This window comes from Corvus moneduloides, chromosome 10 (assembly GCF_009650955.1).
Source record: "Corvus moneduloides isolate bCorMon1 chromosome 10, bCorMon1.pri, whole genome shotgun sequence".
NCBI classification, from domain to species: Eukaryota; Metazoa; Chordata; class Aves; order Passeriformes; family Corvidae; genus Corvus; species Corvus moneduloides.
In genome coordinates this window covers 2108051-2128148 of record NC_045485.1, presented here as the reverse complement: position 1 = coordinate 2128148, position 20098 = coordinate 2108051, and the positions used below count along the sequence as shown (strand labels likewise).

Sequence of the window (20098 nt, the reverse complement as noted above, 5' to 3'; positions counted from 1 at the left end):
GGCAGACCTTCGTGCCCCTTCCTTCCTCCTGGTGCTGAGGAGCAGACCCACTGGTGTCCATGGCTCATGGACACTGCACAGCCTCACCACCCCTCCTGGCAGTGCTGGTGCCCACATCTGGGGAGACTTGGTGTCCACTCCACCGATCATCAGGAATGTTTTCAGGGGGAAAGCAAGGAGACATCAGTGGTCAGTGGTCTGGTGCAGAGTTCTCCTGTCGCCTCACCACCTAGGCCCCCTCTGAGTGTCCCTCTCCTCCACTACCTCAGCCAAATACATGTTGTGGAACAACCTCCTCTTGCATCTTTTCTCTGTCACTGTAGGTAAGGACTTTTCTTTGGGGTTACCCAGCTCGAAGGTGTGTCCACCAGCAAGCATGATCTGGTGATGGAAAGGTCAGAGACTCCTTCTCCACACCAGCAGCTGGGTCCAGTCCATGCCCAAGCAGTTCACATCTAAAAGACCGAGCAAACTGAGCTCAATTTTGGAACTGGAAACACCTCGAGAAGCTGAGCAGATGGGAATCTCTCACACATGGGAGGTGAATAAGGAGATAAAAAGATGCCTGCAGTGAAAGAGGTGGGAGAGCAGGAGAGTGTCACAGCATGAGTGGCAGACAGGGAGAACATTGCACATGCAGTGAAGAGAAACAGCTCTTCCAATGCATCCACCACCTGAAAAAAGGAGCCTGGGAATCTGCATGTGTCCCTCATTATGGCTGGAAGGGACTTGGGAGGATCATTGAAGATCAGGTCCTGGTCTTGCACAGGATAATGAGAACCCCAAGAATCCCACCCTGCACCTGAGAGTGTTGTCCAAATGCTCGAGTTCTGGCAGGCTTAGGGCCATGACCACTGGCCTAGGGAGCCTGTTCCACTGCCCAGCCACTGTTTGGAGGAAGAACCTTTTCATAACATCCAGTCTAAAACCCCCTCATTTGGCCTTTTTAATAATACCAGGTTGTTCCTCAGAAACGAGGTGGCTTTTCATCATTACTTTCAAGAGAGGCAGCGAAAAGAAACACCAAACAGCCTCAGCTTCCCCAAGCTGCTCCTGGCTAAAATCAAGGTGGGCAAAGCATCTCTTTGCAGAAGCCATTGACAACCAACACCAGCTCTTCTGACACAAGAGCTTCTTCTGGGCACCAATGAAGCAGGAGAGAGACATCTGCTAACTTCACCTAAAAACATCAGAGACCCACTCCTCAAAGCAAGGGAACAGGCTGGGCCTCCTGTTCCTACAGTAAGGATGGATCAGTGTGGGGATAAAATATTCTTGGGCCATGAAGAGAGGGAAATGTGCCACGAAGAGCCTGAGCTTCTCATTATTGCACCACTCAGAATGTCCCCAGCTGGGGTCCTCAAAAAGGCCAAGCCCCTCCTGGGAAGGTGGCCCTGCCACCACACTGTGACCACCAACCAGGCACTTGGTGAGCACACAGAGCAGCTGTAAGAGACCTGCACCAAAAGATGACAACACACCTGGGATTGCAGCGAACGTGCAGTCATGCTTGGGAGCTGGAACACCAGGACTGTGCTGGGGAATTGGGGCAGAGCTCTGCTGAGCTGGGCACAGGGGCACAGGTGCTGACCTTCACCCAATTCTTTTCCAGCAGCTCAGCTTCTCGGGCACTTTCGGCCAAGCCCCCAAACTTGAGCCAAATTCCAGCTTCATTTACACCCTTTGCAACTCCTACCAAGTCAAGGGGGGTGCATGTCAGCATTGAATTTTGCTTGATTTGGGTCCTGTAACTTCCCAAAGCCCCGGTCAGACCAGTCAGGAAGGCTCGGGTGACATGTGCCAAGCACAGAACCTCCCTAAGGAAAAATATCTGTGTCCTGAAAAGCTCTGGGATGATCTACCCCACAAAAACCCCTCCATCACACAGAGAAGTCCTTATGACATCTGGAGCATGTGGACACGTATCTCTGCTGAGGAGGCAATGCAGCCCCAGCTCTCCAGAGCAATGCAGCAGCGCTCCTTTGGGGCAACATCTGGTTCTCACCCCTGGCAGACAGCAACAAAAACCTCCAACCCCCACAACAGCCCAACAGGCACCTCTGAGCCCCATGATGGAGCTGGGGAGGGAGCGTGGTGGGGAATCAGCCACAAGGCCAGGCACAGTTTGAGAAGCTGGATGAAGGCACTGGGGTCTGTTGCATCCTGCCCCTCTCCTGCAGCTCCCAACACGAGCCCCAAACCGGCAGCTTTTACCCTCATACCTGCTGCCCAGGCCCTTGCCCTGCTTGTTCCTCCCACAGAGCTGGATCTGAGTGCCAGCAGGTGCAGGGCAGAGGGGTCCTCCCACCCTAAGGCTGCTTCTCCTCCAGTGGGGAGAGAGTGGGAAGTGCCACCCTGTTGCTCCTGTTGATGGCCAGGCTCCCTGTGTAGGAGGGGCAGAGTCTGGGGACAGGAGGAGGAGGAGGGTGGATGGGTGTGCAGGCATCTTCCCCATTTAGAAATACCTTCCTCCAAGCAGCCTGGAGGAGGTCCTGCCTTTGTTTGAGCTGGAGGTGGAGCCCTGTGTGGCCCTGAGCAAAGAGGGTTCAGTGGGACTCAGGGAGAGGCAGTGAGGGGGACCAGGTCCCCCTTGCACCCTGGAGGGGCTGGTGCCCAGTCAAGGCACAAGGATTTTGGGGCACCAGGGAAGATTTAAGAACTGTGTTCACCTCACACCTACAACAAAACAGTTTGTGTTGGTTTTTGCAGCTCTGGGTAAAATCCCAGCTGTGTTTTTCCTGCCAGTCAAGGGACATGCCACCAGCCCAGGAACAGTGTGGGGGTACAGCACCAAGGGCCACAGAGTGACTGAGATCCTGCTTTTACAGTCCCCAGGGAGAGTTCATGGCACCTTTGGGCACTCAAAGCAGCTCATCTCCCCCCATTCCCAGTTCAGTGGCATGGTGGGGTGCAGGTTCCCCGGTCAAGCCCAGTCACCACCCCACCTCCAGCAGCAGCACAATCCACAGCAGAGCTGCCAGTGAGCAAATGTAACACGGCCCACAAAAGGGAACTAAAATCTTTACAGGGCCACACTGTCCTGCTTTATATTCCTCGTCTCCAGCTGAAGAAGGAATTCATCCCCCTCTTCCTAAGATTCAAACCCATGTCAGCTCAGAATGAATCAAACTACCAGCAAGAGCAAATTTGCAAGCACCCCTCCTGTGTTTTCCTTGCTCCCCTGGACTGATGACGTGCCTGTTGGACAAACACAGCAGCAGAGGGCAAGTGCTTCCAGTTTTTCAGCTGCTGGAGAGATGCAGTTCAATTGCCCAGATCAAACACAGGTGCAGAGGGACAGCAATGCCACACTGCCATCTTCAGTGGAAGCAGGATGTGATTCATACTTTCTGATGGCAAACACTGTCTGCAACAAAGTGCTTCCAAACCCTTACCTTGCCCACCATTAATATATTAATACCAGTTTGTCCCCAATGCTCTCAGGAGCTTGGAGCTGTGTTTAAAAACATGAGTACAAAAAGGCTACTCTGCCTGCAGCCCCATGTCCTACCACCAGGTGTTTAGCACTGACTAATACCTGGAAACTAACCTGGCTGGGGATCTTCATCAGATATTTTCCATTTTTACAAACCACTCTTGAGCCTGGATGTGGCATTTGCAAGGACATTCCTATTCTGAACATGTGTCACAGAGTCAACACTGGTCAGCAAGTGGCTGCAAACACCTTCTGGTAAAACTTCCCCATAAAATAAAAAACACAGGCACAGTGAAGGCTCTTGTGTTAAGATTTAATAATAATAATAACAACATTTCAAAAACAATGAGTGCATTGTACACGAGATCTGGTTTCAGTGCTTTTTATTGACTATTTGCCCTGTGTGTGTCAGTGTACTGAAGACCTGGGGAGTGGTGAGTGGATAAAAAACCCTGCTGGGACATTTCTTGGAGGAGGGCAGGAGAGAGAGGGCAGCAAGAGGCTCAGAATCGAACGAATGTGGCATCGATCTGCCGGACAGTGGGGAGGGCCAGCATGATTTTGCGCCGGTACTGGGGGTCCTTCTGCAAGGGGTTTCGCTCCAGGTATACAGTCTCCAAATTCTTGGCTCCTTTCAGCTCATCCAGGTCGCTCCAGCTCTCAACGAGGTTGTCATTCATCTGCAGAGCACACACAGGCATGGTCACACCCACAGGCAGCCCCAAGCCAGGCCTGGCTGGCAGGAAAGCAGTCATGGTGCTGCATCACTGCTACCAGGGCTGCACAGGCTTCACGCTCATGAACACCTTGTCTACAAGATCCTTCTGCCCCTGGAACCTCTGAGATGAGCTTTCCTGTCTCACATCCCAGGCCTCCGTACTAAACCCAGCTCCCCCACGCTGCCCTGGCTGCTGGTCAGATGCTCCACCCTTCAGACAGCAGATCCAGTCTAACCACCAGGCTAGGAAAGACCCTGCAAGGCAGCAGGCCAGTGTCTACACCATCTCCCACTCCACTGTGCATTTATGGGCTGGAAATCTTTATATCATTATTTATTTCCACTGTGACATCCATCTTTGCTTTTATGACTTCCCAGGAAACATTAAAAAAAAGTCCCAAACCGACAAGAAAAGCAACATTTTCCTCTCTCCTCTACATAAATTTCCCTTCTATGCTCCAGAGGAAATGCCAAGCTCTCTGATTTGGGCTCTTCTCCTGCCTCATTGTTGGCTCAGCAATTCCACACAAAAGAATAAGTGCTTCAGCTGTCCAACAAGGAAGCAAAGCTGCAAGGCAACCCTGAGACAGTCACTGTAGCAATGCCACCTTCAAATAAAAGATAAAAAACCTCATTGGATTGTCTCATTCTGCTTACAGCTCATCACAATGTTACTTTAGCAAGCCTCTCAACCTTCAGATGTCTCAGTCCCTCCACTGGGAAACTGCTAGAAGACTATCACAGTGTCTAGGATTTTGAATTCTGTTTACTTAAGGAGTTAAAGGACATTTTTATGTGCAGTCAGTGAAAAAAACCCATAAATTGGGAGATACAACACTGGTTTCCACTGAAAATTCTGCCCTGCTCCTTTTCAAACAAGTGAGGTTTTTTAAACATAGTGTTGAACAAATATAGGAGGGCATTTTCTGTGCTCAGCAAACAGATTTTGGCCAGTGTTCTGCTGTGACAAAGGACTCTAACCACACTGGTGTTTTTGCAAAGGAATCTAGCCAAGTTCAGATCTGGCCTGTCCCTTCAGTACAAGTGCAACCAGTGCAGACACCTCCTGTAAGCAGAGCAACAGCAAAGAGGAAGACAGGAGGAAATTGCCCAGGATCAGGACAGGCCCCACAGCAGCCACACTGCACTGCCTCACTTCTACTGCCCAAAAGGTGTCATGTTAAACAGGCTTCTCAGTCCTGCTCCTTGAAGGGCTCCTTACAGACAGGCATGGACAGGTAACACCACCAGCTGTCTCCTAAGCCACACTGCAAGATGAGGAAAACAATCTAACAAGCCTGGACTCCAGACTCTAGCTGGGTTTCATTTGAAGCTGCTTTCCACTCCTTTTCTCTCAGCATCTGCCCAAGAGTTTAAATCCAAATGACAGACATTATACAGCACAACTCTTTTTCTCAGCCTTGAATGCAGAAACTCTCCAAGATCTGCAGCACATACCAGCTCATCAACACCTGCTGCTGCTCCTCCATTTTTTCAGGTGAGCAGATGTGTACACAGCTCCCAAACACGGCATGGTGCTGATGCTTCAGGACAGGGTATCTCTGTGAATTTCCTGACCTGACTTAGGAAAGCCAAAGAGCTCAGCAATTCAGGAACAGAAGCAACCCTAAGCTGTTATCCTCCTCATAGGAATGGAACCAGAAGATGGCTTCGTTTTCTTCACATTTGTAACACCATAAACATACCAACTCTGCTCTGCACAAGCTCTGTGCTTCCCCTGTTACTCTGTCATGCTCACTTACAGAAAGAGGGGTTGCAGAAATAGGACATGTGGGGCTGTTTCATAACCAACCTAAGTGTGAAGGCAGGGCCCATTTCCTAGGCAGACACGGGCTTCTTACTGCTCAGCAAAGCTCAGAAAGACATTTTTAAGCTTTGCCCTTTCCCTAGGGAAAACCACCACACACTCTATCCATGCAGACTGTCAAGCTCTTAAAGCTGATCAGCAGAACTAGAGGAGTTCACTCCAAGGCCCACAGGTGTACATGCTCCCCATCAGAAGGGTTTCCCTCACTGTTGGACAGACATTTTGGGGAACAGCTCTGGCCTGTGCTTACCCAGAACTCCTGCAGCTCTGTTAGGTGGCTGATATTCTCAATCTTCTTAATTCTGTTGGATGCAATGTCCAGCATTGTGAGTTTGTTCTAGACAAAGCAAACACAAAAATATAGATCAGATTCCCCTTCATCTTCCCTGTGCCACTTTTTTCAGGCCCAGAGTTGGAAACTGTCAGGAGCAGACACATTATTGCCAGCTGCTCACATTCAGCTCAACTCTTACTGCCTATATCCAACAAGGAAGATTGTTTTCAATTCAGCTGGGCTACTGACCCCCACAGAAGCCATGTGACAAAAATGAAGGCAGTTACCTGCTGGATGGCAACTGCCAGCCAAGGGCTCCTATAAAGTGAGCTTTCCTCAAAGTACGTTAAGAGGAGGATTAAAAATCAGATCCCAAGTGTCCCCTTGCGCAGCAGAGTGGAACAAACTCTTAGCAGCAGGAAACTCAACAGTTTTAGAAAAACTTTTGCTGAGTGAGAATGAAAATGATACAGGCTTCCACGAAATCCATCCCATCCAGAAAGCTGGACATGTACACTGACAGGAAGGCAAGCTGCATGCCATGGCTGGCCTCTCTCACTCCCAGCTCCAGTTTTTTCCTATAGAAAAGCACTCATGGTTATCTGAAAGGCTGCAGCAGCCAGCCAGCTGTGTCTTCCCCTGGCTGAACATCAGCCAGGCTACTGCTTCAGCCACATCTTGGGCTTCCCTTCCCCACGTCATGAAAATAATTCTACTCCAGAATATCTGGAGGAGCTTTACTCACACGAGATATTTTAACATCTAACAAACACTTGGATATTTGTGGTCTCTCAAGAGACTCAGGAACCCACATGTAACTGGGGAAACCGAGGAACAAAAACCTCTAGAAAAACCACCAGCACAAGCAGCTTAGGGCAGCAATTGTGTAGCAGAGTCAGCAAAAGCCTGCTCACATTGTTCTCCAGTCCCTCGATGACTTCGATGCCGTTGTGGCTGATGTACAACTCCCGCAAATTCACCAAGCTCTGCAGCCCCTCAATCTTGGTCAGACGGTTATTCTGGAAGTGTAGCAGGCTGTTTAGCACCACTCCAAACAAACTCAAACCCAGGGGACTCACTGGGGGAAATCCATTTCTCTAAAGAATGGCTGGGAAGGGAAAATAGTCTGCTTGGGCCCACACTGATCTTGTGAACTCAGCTGTTTGATCTCTGCACCACTGATGCATGAGGAAGTTCCATGGGAGTCCCAGTCTCCAGGAAGAATCAGACTCTGACCTTCCTATCAGAAGTTGCAGCCTGAAAGTTTTCTGCTTGGTGTCTTTACGAACAACAGGCCTGTGCAAGAACAGCATTCATTCTGTAGGTCTTTATAAATGGGAAGGTCAGAGGGGAAGTTACAGCACCTTAATTCCACTGCACCCTGCTGTAGCTAATTCTTTATGTCCTATGGAATAATGGTGCATACAGGTACCACAGCATGTAGTCAGTGTGTCCTGCCAACAGCTTTAAGAGATACTAGCATGCACAAGCATTGTCATATGGATAAGAAGGAGACTTGGTGAAAGAAATCAGCTGAGTAATTTTTATTCCACCTTTTAAAAAGGAAGAAGCTTTTCAAAAGCTCATTAAGGACAGACTGCACTTAGCACAGGCTTGTTCACATTTCTTGCCTCTTCAGTAAGAAGGCAGTGACACTGAGCCACTGTCATTGTAGGGACTCCCTGATGTAACACTTTCCATGTTATTGTAATACATTAGGAAACAGTGTTTCAGGAAGGAAATGGGGAATAACATCCATTTCCTGTTCTTTCTTCCATGAAAATCAAATGTTTTATAATTTTATCAGCGTCTGTCAATCTCAAGTAGCATGAAAGGATGAAAAAAAACCAACACAAAGAAGATCACATTTCCTTCCAGCACAGGAGTTTGACCCTAACACTGCAGATCTGCTAATGGGGGCGTACAAGAAGGCTGAAGAGGGATTTTTCACAAGGGTATGTAGTGGTAGGACAAGGAGGAATGGCCTTAAGCTGAAGGAAGGCAGGTTTAAATCAGATGTTAGGAAGAAATTCTTCCCTGTGAGGGAGGTGAGGCCCTGGCACAGGGTGCCCAGAGAAGCTGTGGCTGCTCCTGAATCCCTGGAAGTGTCCAAGGCCAGGTTGGACAGTGCTTGGAGCAGCCTGGGCTAGCAAAAGGTGTCCCTGCCCATGGCAGGGGCTGGAATGGGATGAGCCTTAAGGTTCCTTCCCACCCAAACCATTCTGGTGATTCAGAAGAGCTGCTCCTAAATCACAGGGTGGTTCATGTCACCAAGGCTTTTCAGAACACAACCAATACCTGTATACTGAGCACAGTCAGGTTTGTCAGCGCATCCAAGTTCTGGAGCTTGGTGATTTTATTCTTTCCAAGGAACAGACTGTCAAGATTGGCCAAGGTGTCGATGTTTTCAATCGCCTGTGAAATGACCAGAGGAGACAGTGTTATTGCAGCGATGCAAAACTGCACCAGGCAGCTGTGGCTGTCATTTTGTAGCCACGTTATAACCTTGTGGTGTATCCTGGGTAGAAGATACTCATTAGTGAAGCAAGAAAAATCTGTCACTTGTGAATGGAAAGAGAATCTGGGAAGAAAAAGCACAATTTGTAAATTTAATCCTGCACATCAGTAACTGCATAGCACAGAGGCAGGTTGTTCAGCTTCTCTGCCATAAGCAAAGTTAACTGTCTCACAGGTGTATGTGTTAATAGATTTAAGTACTGGCCATACAGTCACGAGTCTGGCAGAACACACCCACACCAGTCTGAGTGATGTGCACTTTTTAAATACACATGCAGCTGGGAGAGTACAGACACTGTACCAGTTTAGTCTGAGCTGAGCCTTCAGTAAGAGAAAATAAGGATCTCTGTGAAGCAGCAAGGATATTACAAAGGAAGGGAGAAAAGCATGAACAAAAAATGAAAAAAAAAGGGAAAAGGGCAGGATTACAAAAGCCTCCTGCAAACAAAAGGAAACACTTTTATTTTGCAGGGAAAAGCCTCTGAATTAAAAACCCAAGATGCTGTTAAAAGCCACAAGGATTTTACAACCAGACTTCAGCTCGAAGTGAAACAATAATATGGACACAGGCACACCCAGAGCTGTGTGTCTGTGCTCAGGTGGGTTGTGACATCTCAGCTTTTCTTTTCCACATGCTTCTTGCCTGCCAAAGTTTCAAAGCAGTAGTGCTGGTGAGCCAGGCTGCTGAGTCCTAGCACCACTTGGATTACTCTGTGTGTGTGTGTTTACCTGTGCAAGTAATAACATGAGGAGGAAGAAGAAGATGATGGACACTCAGGAAAGGTAAGAATCTTTTCAGCCTCTATCCCACAACTGCCAAAAGACTGAACATACAGTGTTAATCAACTCAAATTTGCATTCACTCCCCCTTCTAGCCTATGGACTTAGCCCTGTTTTGACCTTGCAAGAAAAAGAATAGATTTGTTGCTCACTGGCAGCTTCTCCCGCCCTGAGGAGGAAATACTGATGACTCAGGACAGGGAGAGGAACGGAACAGATGGACATGAGGGAAAAAAAACTTAAGGAACAAGCAAAGAAGTGCTTACATTTTAGTTGCCTCAGTCCAACTTCAGGAAAAAAGCATTAAATATGTCAGCTCAAGCACAAAGTTCTGCTCCCCACCATTCATTCAGAAGAAACAGAACAGAAAGTGCTAAGTCATGAGGGATTCCAAGATAAGGATACCCTGAGAGGTTTGAGTGTGCAGCAGAGTAGGCAAGAACAGCCCTACTGCAGCAGCTTCCATGCACAGGGAAGCAGTCAAACAGGCACCTCAGAGCCAAGAACACTGCCTGAGGAGTCCACAGGCTTGTACCCTATAGAGTTAAGGATATGCCCACCTGTAAAGCACACAGCCAAGCCACCCTACTCCAAGAAAAAGCTAGCACAGGAGTTCTAGGTGCCCCCAGACAGCATGAGATTTCTTTGTGCCAAGCCAAGTCACAGGTTACTCACTCCAGCAGAGCAACTAGAAGCATGGAGCACTGCTGTTTGAAGAAGTCAGAATAGAATTAACAGACAAACAGAAAAAAAATCATTCAAAATAAAGCAATTTAAGAAGCTTGTGTTACCCACACAGTGACAATTCCAGGGTTTTTTTGTTTGTTCTGTTAATATGCTCAGGCTCAACACTGAGAAAATACACACAAAATAAATCTAACCTCATTGTTAAAAAGATATTCCTTGGCTTGACAACATTATTGACCATGTACTGCCTAAGTATCAGCTCAGAAATCTAGCTGGATTTCTTTTTTTTCCAGAAGATAATGATGCTTAGATACAGAATACAGTACAGCTTTGCTTAACCCAGCTTTTGTAATGTAAGGATCAGTGTGCTGAGCCTGTCCTGCTTCTGAAAAAAGCCAAGCGCTTCTCTCCATAACTCCTGTTCCCCCATCCTGTGTGAACTCTAAGGTTCCTAATCCCTCATCTGGCCTGGCTTATGTTCTCACACTCTAGATTTATTCCCTCAAATAATTTCATTTCCAAAGCAGAAATTCCTGGAAAACAATTCAGTCCACCTTAGCTTTAGGAGAAAACCAAAATTTTTCCTCTTCAAAAAAAGCAGCACACATTTCTGCCTTAGAGGGCTGTTTTTAATAGCTGAAGTTTCCTTCTTTTCTACAAAGACAAGCGTTCTTCCACAAGTCCTGAAATAAAAAGGACAGATCTTTTCCTAAACTCTTCTTTCAGCATAACAAGTAAATTCTCACCAACTTACACCACACTGATTGAAATGCCCTCATCTTTCATGAGTATTTTCTAAAGAGCATGTAATTTTAAAAGCTTAAAGAAAAAAAAAGGTTATTTTGCATGTTTTGTGTCATCTGTCTGACCAGTTCTCTTATGAACTGAGCAAATACAGAGAATCACACCTTAGGGACAGGAGAGACTACTCAGAACTGCTCTCCTGTAAGTGGCACAGATTTTAAATGGAAAAAAGTCCCAAACTGCACAATAAAACCCAAAAGCAGTCAGCAGTACAGTACCAAGTTTTAGTTTTTAAAGCCATTTCAGAGCAAAGCCTCAAGAAAATCTTTTTCCTAAACAAGACTGACTGCCATAGCTGGCTGCCAATTACACCTGCAAATCAAACTCATTTTGCATTCAGTAGGTTTCATTGCCTCAGCACCAGTCTGTAGAAAGGTAAGAGAAAACAATTGCTAGTTTTGATAGGCTTGGCTCTAGCAGGAAGCAACCATCACCTGCAAAAGGAAACACACAAGGGATCCACGAGTTCATTCAAGACAGAAGTTCACAAACGGTGATTTAGTAGCCAGACACTAATGCATAATGAAAGGCTCCAGCATGCACAGCAATAAGCACAGTGAGTGACTGGAACAGTAAAAAACCAACAAAACTGCAAATCAAATCAATGCAGGGCACTTTCAGAAAATGCCAATCTCACGCCAAAGAGCTCAAAACTCTCCAGCTAACATCTCAAAGAGCAAACCTACCCGAATTCGGTTGGATCCCAACTCTAACATCTGTAGCATCTGCAAGTTGCTCAAATTCTCAATTTTGCTGATTTTGTTGTTGACAAGGAAGAGTTTTTTAAGTTGGGTAAGCCGATCTAGTCCTTCAATGTGTCTCAGAACATTAAAGGAGATGTCCAGGATCCTGAGGTAAAACAAACCAGAGGTGTCATCAGTCCACCAGGCATGGATGATTCTGAAAAGGGCACTTGTAAATTGGTGGGGAATCTCACTGTCTGCAGAGATCAAGCCTTTGCTAGGCCTTGAAGCTAAAGTCACGAGTGTCATGTCTTTTTATCAGAAAATACAACAAATACAACTTTCAAAGTACTTCTGTAGTGTGTTAGCAAAAAAAAAAAAAAAAAAAAATCATCTGCCACATGCAGAAGACAGGCATTATTTTGCCCAGCCATGGAGCTGCCACTGTGGGAGGAAGCCAATCTGCATTTACCTTGTTGAAGGTACTTGCCTGCAAGATCTGCTTTTGACAGGACCATGTCAAGGCCTCCCCTGGGCAGGAAGCAGTTGTGATTGTGGGAAGTAGGCCAGTCCTCGCCCCAATGGGAACAGTTTTGTAATGTATCTCCAGAGTGATCCCAGGCAAATGCCAGAAACTCAGAAACTTGGAAGGGTACTTACTCCTTCCATAACACTCTTAAAAAAAAAATCATAACCTTACCTGAAATCTCTTGTCATTTTTGCAGGAATAAAAACCTGTTACACAGAGCTCTGGCTGCAACAGCAAAGGGGGCCTCAGAGCTCCCACACAAGCTGCAACCAGCTGCCATTCTCAGTGCCTTACACAGCACAGGTTTCATTTCCAGCTGCCTGTTCCTGGGCAGCTTATGGATAATGAAACCAGTTTACTGCACAGGTTAAATATCAATAGAGAATAGACATTATTATCCTTCACAGAGCACCAAAACAAATTCTGAGAGAGGCTTGGGTGATAAACACTGGAATAAGTGCAGCATGAGTAACACAGTGAGTAGCAAACCACCCCCAACCTAATCCTGGTGATTCCCCTGGACTCACTCAAGTTCTGCCAGAGACTCCAAGTTCTCAATCTTCCGAATTTGATTGTCATAGAGATCCAGCTCCCGCAAGGTCTGCAATTGCTCCAGGTTTTCAATGCGCTTGATCAAATTCTGACGGAGACATAGGGTCTAATTGTTGAGGAAAAGTTTAAAAAGAAACAGGAAAATGGATATGAAGGATTGCATGTAATGCCTTTAGGCTTCCAGACAAAGAGGTGTGTGTGTGTGAGGGTTTCCCCATGAAGTTTTACTGGGAATTTGTTTGGTTGTTGGTGGTTTGTTGGGGTTTTTTTGGTCTGTTTTTTTTTTTTAATACAATCTTTTCTTGGTTTACTCCAATTCTACAGAAGGAAATCTTTCAACCACAATAGTCAGACACTAACAGCAGCCCAGAGAGGGTACATAATCTCTGTCCTTGGAAATACTCAAAAGCTTAACTGAGGCGGCCTTAAGCAACATGTTCTAACTGGGCCTGCTTTGAGGGTTTTACTGGACACCTCCAGAGATCCTTTCCCATCCACATTATTCTATGTTCAGTCTGCTATGTTAGTCCAGGATGTCCCTCAGGATGTGCCCTGATGCATTGTCTCTCATCCATTTCCAAAACAAACCTGCAAAATCCCAGGATTTTTATTACTATTTGACAAATAGGTGAACACTACCTTCTTCAGCTAAAAAGGAAGTGAACTCACTAAATCTCAGCCAAAAAGGGGCTCTGTATCTGTCCTCTTATAGGTTAGATCCACAAAACCCTTAGTTCCAAGAGGCATTCTCTATTCCCTAGAACTGTTACCTTCACTTTCTTGAGCACCTCAAATCCTTCAATCTTCCCAATTCGGAAATGATTCAAGTCAACATCCTTAAAGAGAAATGGAGGGATTTAGCAGTTGTTTCAAAACAAATTTGGTCTTTAAAGATCAAACTGGTACTTTGTTCTAAGGAAATGATAGTCTTACAAAACGTGTAGCTCATTAAAACTTCCCTTCAAAGAGCATTTGCAAAATGGGTTTGGCACATGATTTTACCACCACAGGTGAGGCACACGGCCTAAGCTTGTCAACTGCAAATGCAGTACCTGTGAAAAGGCAACAGCCCTTTCCCAAGTCTCTGAGCATTGCCAAAATTAGAAATCTTCAGAAATGTATTGAGATGGAAAAATTCTTGCATAAATAAAGTTTTGCATAAAATTCTCTTACCTACTTTGCTAGGGCTTAACTGGAACACCAGTTGCCAATTCCAGGCCTCAGATGAGCAGGAACCACTGACAGTTTGAACAACCAGTGGTTCTGTGAACGTTAATTCTGCACTGGCAATCAGCTGAGGCACTTCCCATCTGTGCTGTTCAGCCCCAGATGCTCCAGTTTTGCAAGTCAAAGAGAAACAGAGCACTTCCCCATCCAGCTCAAACACTGTGCCCCTTAGGGGCTCACGAGGTTGCCAATGCCAAGGCACTGGGCTGGGTAAGTCACCGTGCCTGTTCCAAATCACAGGGCTCACAGCAGCAAACAGCTCATTGAACATACTCTCTGAAGCTTGTAGCAATACCTCTTGCAGCACAGACACACTTTCAGCGCCTCGACGCTTGATTTAAAATTCTAAAGTACTAACAAAATGTTTCAGCTAGTGATCAAGAATAAAACACCTCTACTTCTAGTCTAAAAGCTCTGAATCAGTTCTGGGGAGGATCACAGCAGCCAGCACCTTCAGAAGAATTAGATCTTTTAACCAGGTTTCAATACTTGCCTTTGCCTACCTTTGCTTCCTGCCGTATAAAGCCCGTAAGGACAAAAATCTGCCTTTACCTCAGCTTCTGGGTCCAGGCTAATAGTCTCCATGTCCACTGGTGTCTCCGCTTCTCCTGCAGGAGAAGCAAATCCATTATGAACTTCTGTACCACGTAGCTAAAGGCAAGGTAACAGCTGGCATCCAGGGAGACCAAGAGAGCAAATGCTCCTCAGGAGAAGAAACACATGAGATGCACACACTTCACCTACTTGGTTTTCAATGTGACAGCCAGTTACGGAAAAAAAAAACTTTCTTAAAGCAGAATTTCATGCTCAGACGCAAAAGACACACAGACCAGCACCTTGCCTGACCTGCCTGTGTGGTTGCTGAAAACTGTTGGCTCAAGACTGGGTGGGATGCCTTTCCTTCACACCTAGGGCCATCATCCCTCTGAAGACACATCATCCAAAGTGTCTGTGCTCCTCTGACAACATAATAAAACCCTGCCAAGAAGGAATCTTAACTGTCTAGTGAGATGACCAGGGATGACCAAGCATCTCAACAGTCCCAGCCTTCAGGCTTTTTTTTATCAGCACTGCCACCTTATGTGAACACTTCTGCATGGATCTCCCTTCCTTTGTTTGGCTGAACTCTCTGCTATGCCAGACAACACTGCTTATCCCACTGCATGAATTTTCTTGGGAAATGCTTTTATAGCTCTGGAAGACACCCCAGCATTTGCTGTGCTTCTACCACAGTACATGAGGGAGGGAAATTTACTGGAGAATTCATGCTGAATAATTCATGCCAATTCCCGTTTGTTGGAGATGGTGTGCTGGTTGCATCAATTTCTGAAAGAAAACAAAGTCTAATTCAGCTTTGCAAAATTGACGTACAACATGCAAGCTTTTTTTACTTCATGTGCAGAGCTTCTGAATGTACTACCAAAAATCCAAGCAACTTTAATTACAGTCACATCCCAAAGGCTTTGCACTAACTCCTGCATGTATGCAAGCTCATTCCCTTAACCCAGCAGCAGTGACTATTTCCACAGCCCAGCAAGGTTACAACATCCCTGTAAAATGCCAAGTATTCCTATTTAATGAGTGCTTCTCCTACTAATGCTTGGCCTTGTAAGCAGTAGCATAGGCACAAACAGTACCAGCATCACCATTTTTAATGCTACCATCCAACTCCAAGGGTTTGGTGGTCCACAAATCATCACTGACCTTCCTGCATTTGGGCTGTTGCTCTTGCCTGGGCATTTAAACAGGAAAGAGACTCACTAAACTGATTCACAGAAATTAAGACTGAAACAGCAATCTCATATTTTAATTTTTTTTTTTTTTTTTTAATAGCACAAATTAGCAGGAAACAAATTATATTTTAGGAATGCAAAATGAGCTCGTAGGCTTGGGAAAACAGAAATGCCACCAAAACTGACACACATACATGTGCCTGTCAGCAATTAGCAGTGGGCAATGCTTGTATTTTCTTATTTCAGTTCCAGACCAGGAGCTATGCACTTCAGCAAGGGAGTGGGATACCCTACCCTGCTGCTATCAAGGCTGCACCTCTTTGACCTGTTTCTTGGGTGCAAAGACTGTCAGTGGGAAGTGCTCCAAGCCAAACAAGCAGTCTTGCTGAATTTACAGCCCACAGGAACAGTGCCCAAGTTTGGAACAACAGTTATTTGAGACATCACATGAAAAAAATCCGCATTATGCCCCTTGCATTGAGTCATACTGGCAGTGATTTAGTGTTCACAGTAAAGGAACTTTTTGAGTTTCAAGTTCTTTGAGATTTTAAAGTTGTCCAACAGAAAAGCCAATCATACACTTAGTAAAAAAAAAATCTTCAATAAAAAACCCATTCAAGTAAAAAAAATTCTTTGTTTGGCTAGCAAGGTTGAGTATTCGAATTTATAAACATTTGATTTAGGTAATGTGTTAAATACTCTGTTCTGGGGCCTGTCAAAGGGTAGCTCCTCTTAATTCTGACACATGGCTTTGAAAGACCACTCATGATAGCCAGCGTGGATAACAGCACTCAAATCCAACAGTGCAAAACCAAATCCCACAGGATACCTATCGAATTCACTAAAATAAAAGAAATTTAAAACTGAACACACAAGCACTGCTGCTGTGTAATAAAGCCAACTGTCATGAAGTCTACGTGCTGTGTATAAAGCACATAGAAGCCTGAGTGAGATGTGTATCCGCTATCAGCTGTAAATCAGTATCGATATGAAAATGTTAAAATATATTTTTTCTCAAAGAACAGAAAAAGAAAAGAAAAATAAGAGAAAAATGGTTCTAGTAAATTTACAGGCATTTATATATAATTTTATTTATGAACTGACTGGATATAAAAACTCTAAACTGACCCTCCTACCAGCACTTTACAGCCAGGACTGCAATTTCCCTTACAAATTGCTTTACTCCACACTTCTCAACACTGCATGTTTCCCAAGGGGAAAAAACCATCACCATGGCAGTGAAGTTTCATAATTGAATTTTTGTGTAACCTATGCCTTGCAAGCCACATGCCTTTGCAGAGGTAGAAAAAAAAATTCCACCATTCAGAAAACCCAAATTCCACAGCAGGAACAGTCATTACCGAGTTACGTAAGTTCCCAGTACCACAAGCATTTCAATCAACAAAAAGCCTAACTACACTTTTTAAGCGCATATGCATGAAGAATATTATAAATAGCTCAGTTATAAGCTTTCTAACCAGAGGCTCTATTCCTCAGAGAATTAGCTAAATGATGAATTGGAAGTTTCAGCTGCTCAAGCTCTTTCTACTTAAGATCTTATGTGGAAAACTCTTCATTTTCCTTTCAGCTGAGAAACTCAAAGCTGGCTGCGGAAGCTATCTCAAATGTTCGAAAATTATTCCTCTGCTTGGTTCCTGCCCTAGTTTTCTGAATGCTTACAGTTTGGAAAAAGTAACAATACAGTCATTATATTAAACAGTACACAAATGTAATTCAGCAAACGAATCTGAATGCGTTTTTCTTGCTCCCACTTGAGTAAAAGTACATCACTTCTGTACTTCCTTTCATAGAATTCCCAGGGGAACAATGTGCAAAATAAAACCTCCAACACACAGCTAGATCACGCCAGCTGAGCAAACACTCAGGATTCCAGGCATGCAAAGGAAAGCTCTGTCTGATCTGCATGGTTTTATCAATTATATAGTGCTTGGGATGCACAGCCATGACCTGCCTATGGAAGAGCATTTCTTTATGAATATTTAGGGGGTTTCAGTTATCAGCAACAAATTAGACCTATATAGATCGCATTTAGTGATGAGATTTGAAATTCTAGTAACAATTTACTAGTTTGAAAAATACTTTGACAAATCCCAATGGGCAAGGTTAAGATGAGGAGGGATCCACCACAGATGCATCAACAAAAAGAACTAAAATTTGTTTCATTCTTTCCCTTCCAGTACCAGACCAATAACAGTCACATGGACATCTCTGTCAGAAGAATGATGTTACACTTTAGATTGCACCAAAAGCTCGGGTCAAATCACCACACAGGGTCTGCAGAAATGGATCTGCTCTGACAAGTTCCATGCAAGCCACTGAAAGCCCTTCCATCAAATATTCACAGGCTTAAAAAAGTCTGTCAGTACTTCTACCCCATGTCCTAATACAAACAGTAAGATCAGTAGGAAAAGTTTAAAGCTGAGAGGATTCAAAGACATAATTTTGATACGTCTTAGAACGTTTAAATTTAAAAAAATAAAATGGACAGATTCCTTCAATCCATCTAGAAACAGTTTTTGTTGCTTTCCAAAGGAACCTGGCAATTCTTTAGGCAAAAAGCTACATAAACTAAGGTAGAACTACGAAAAGCTCCTCGTGATTACTTCTAATGAAAATTTCCAGCATCTTTCCACATAAAGTTTCTAAATTTCCCTAAAAGAAAAATATGAATAAAGATGGTTTGCATTTTGACATTAAATATTCCAAATGGAAACATGGACGGGTAAACAAATAAGAAGAAAAAAAAATAAAAAAATCAAAAAATCAAAGGTCTAATATTAGTGGTTCCATAAAAAAACAGCCAACTTTATTCCAGCAATACCACTACAATTTATTGAAACTTCAAGAAGATTGCTGTGGGGCAGATTCCCGTGGATAACTAGCATGCAGCCACAAGGAGCACAAGGGACTGATGCAGGCTGTGCACACGAGGGACTCCTGGAGGCGGTGGTTGAGGCTGACACGGTACCTGCGGAGTTCTCGCCGTTCTGCTCATCCCTCAGGCTCTGCTGGCTGAGCTCTGTCACCAAGCGAACCGCCTGCTTCCTCCCCTCCTCGTCTCCCGACTCCTCCGACTCGATCCGCTTATCAACTGCACAAGACACAGAACAGCAGAATTAGGCTATTTCCAGCAGCGGGGCAGAGGGGAGGAGTAGCAAGCAGATATAATAACCAGGAGTCACATAAACGACTACGCAGTTAGTAGAAATCCTAAGTTAACTAAATGAAAGGTTTAGTCTTAAATAAAAGGCCTCTTACCCCTTGTTTCTACTTTGATTTTGGATGCACTTTTTCCTCCCATCACATCTTCCTAAAACCAACAATCTGGGAAGAAGACTGGAGGAAAAAGGAAATTTCTTAGATCAATGAAGTGCAATTCCAAAGATTAAGGAAATGGAGTTAGAACTATTACATTTTAAGAGCTTTTAGGGAAAAAAAACCCAGTATCATGTACAATAGTACCAATGACACGAAGAAGTGAAGGCATCAATAAAAAAAATCCTCGCAGAATAAAGCAACCTGCCAGATCCCTTCACGTTTACCGAGCCACAGCTCCGGGGGCCACCCTGGGCCTGGACCAAAAAAAGCTCCACGCTAGCCCCCCCCTCAATATTTGCTCTCGTTTCACCAGGGGACTAAGGAAAACCAGCGCCATCCAGAAGGCTTCTTTCTTATTATCTTTACTTTTTACGTCACGGCCATCTCCGCAACCCCACTCCTTCTCCCGCTAGCACATGGAGCCCCGGGACATCACGCCATGCCGCGATAACACACACGACAGGGCCTGGTCCTCTGGGCAGTGGCCCTGGGGCTGGACACACGGGGGCTGCACGACCGCGGACGGCCCACGAGCCCCCCCCCCGGCGCGCAGCTGGCAGCCGCACCGCCCGGCGGCGGCGGCGCTCGAGCAGCCGGCCCCGCCGCGCCGCCCCGCCCCGCCCCGACCCCCGCAGCTTCGGCAGCAGCCCCGGCGGGCTCTCACCCTCCATCATCTCCTGCGGCCCCGCTCCGCTCTCCGCCGCCATATCGCTCCTCCTCCCACCGCCCCTTCCGGAAACTGCCTCCGCCGCCGCCGCAGCCAATCAGAGCCCAGCGCTGCCGCCGCGCCGCAGCCAATCAGAGCCCAGCGCTGCCGCCGCGCCGCAGCCAATCAGAGCCCAGCGCTGCCGCCGCGCCGCAGCCAATCGCCCGCAGGTGGCGCGCCCAGGGGGAGGGGCAGCGCCCCGCCCGCTGCCCCCCCCGCCCGCACGCGCGCCGGCTGTGCCCCGCGGCCTCCTGGGAGTTGTAGTTCTTTGCAGGAGGGGGCCGA

General features: G+C 45.9%; 1 protein-coding gene across 2 annotated transcripts; it reads right to left on the bottom strand.

Annotated features, from left to right (window-relative positions):
- Positions 1-3733: 3733 nt before the first annotated feature.
- On the bottom strand, positions 3734-19870 carry PPP1R7 (protein phosphatase 1 regulatory subunit 7). 2 transcript variants are annotated; one of them, XM_032118883.1, is made up of 11 exons: positions 19772-19857; positions 19048-19125; positions 18758-18880; positions 14588-14643; positions 13579-13644; positions 12784-12914; positions 11731-11893; positions 8555-8671; positions 7171-7275; positions 6233-6319; positions 3734-4116 (listed from the first exon to the last, which is right to left on the bottom strand). In XM_032118883.1, the coding sequence occupies exons 2-11, from the start codon at positions 19088-19090 to the stop codon at positions 3940-3942; spliced, it is 1068 nt and encodes a 355-aa protein (XP_031974774.1). In that variant the 5' UTR covers positions 19091-19125; positions 19772-19857; the 3' UTR covers positions 3734-3939. The 2 variants fall into 2 exon arrangements, with proteins under 2 accessions (XP_031974774.1, XP_031974775.1); XM_032118884.1 differs by lacking the exon at positions 19048-19125 and having other exon boundaries at positions 3736-4116; positions 19772-19870.
- Between the last annotated feature and the right edge of the window lie 228 nt (positions 19871-20098).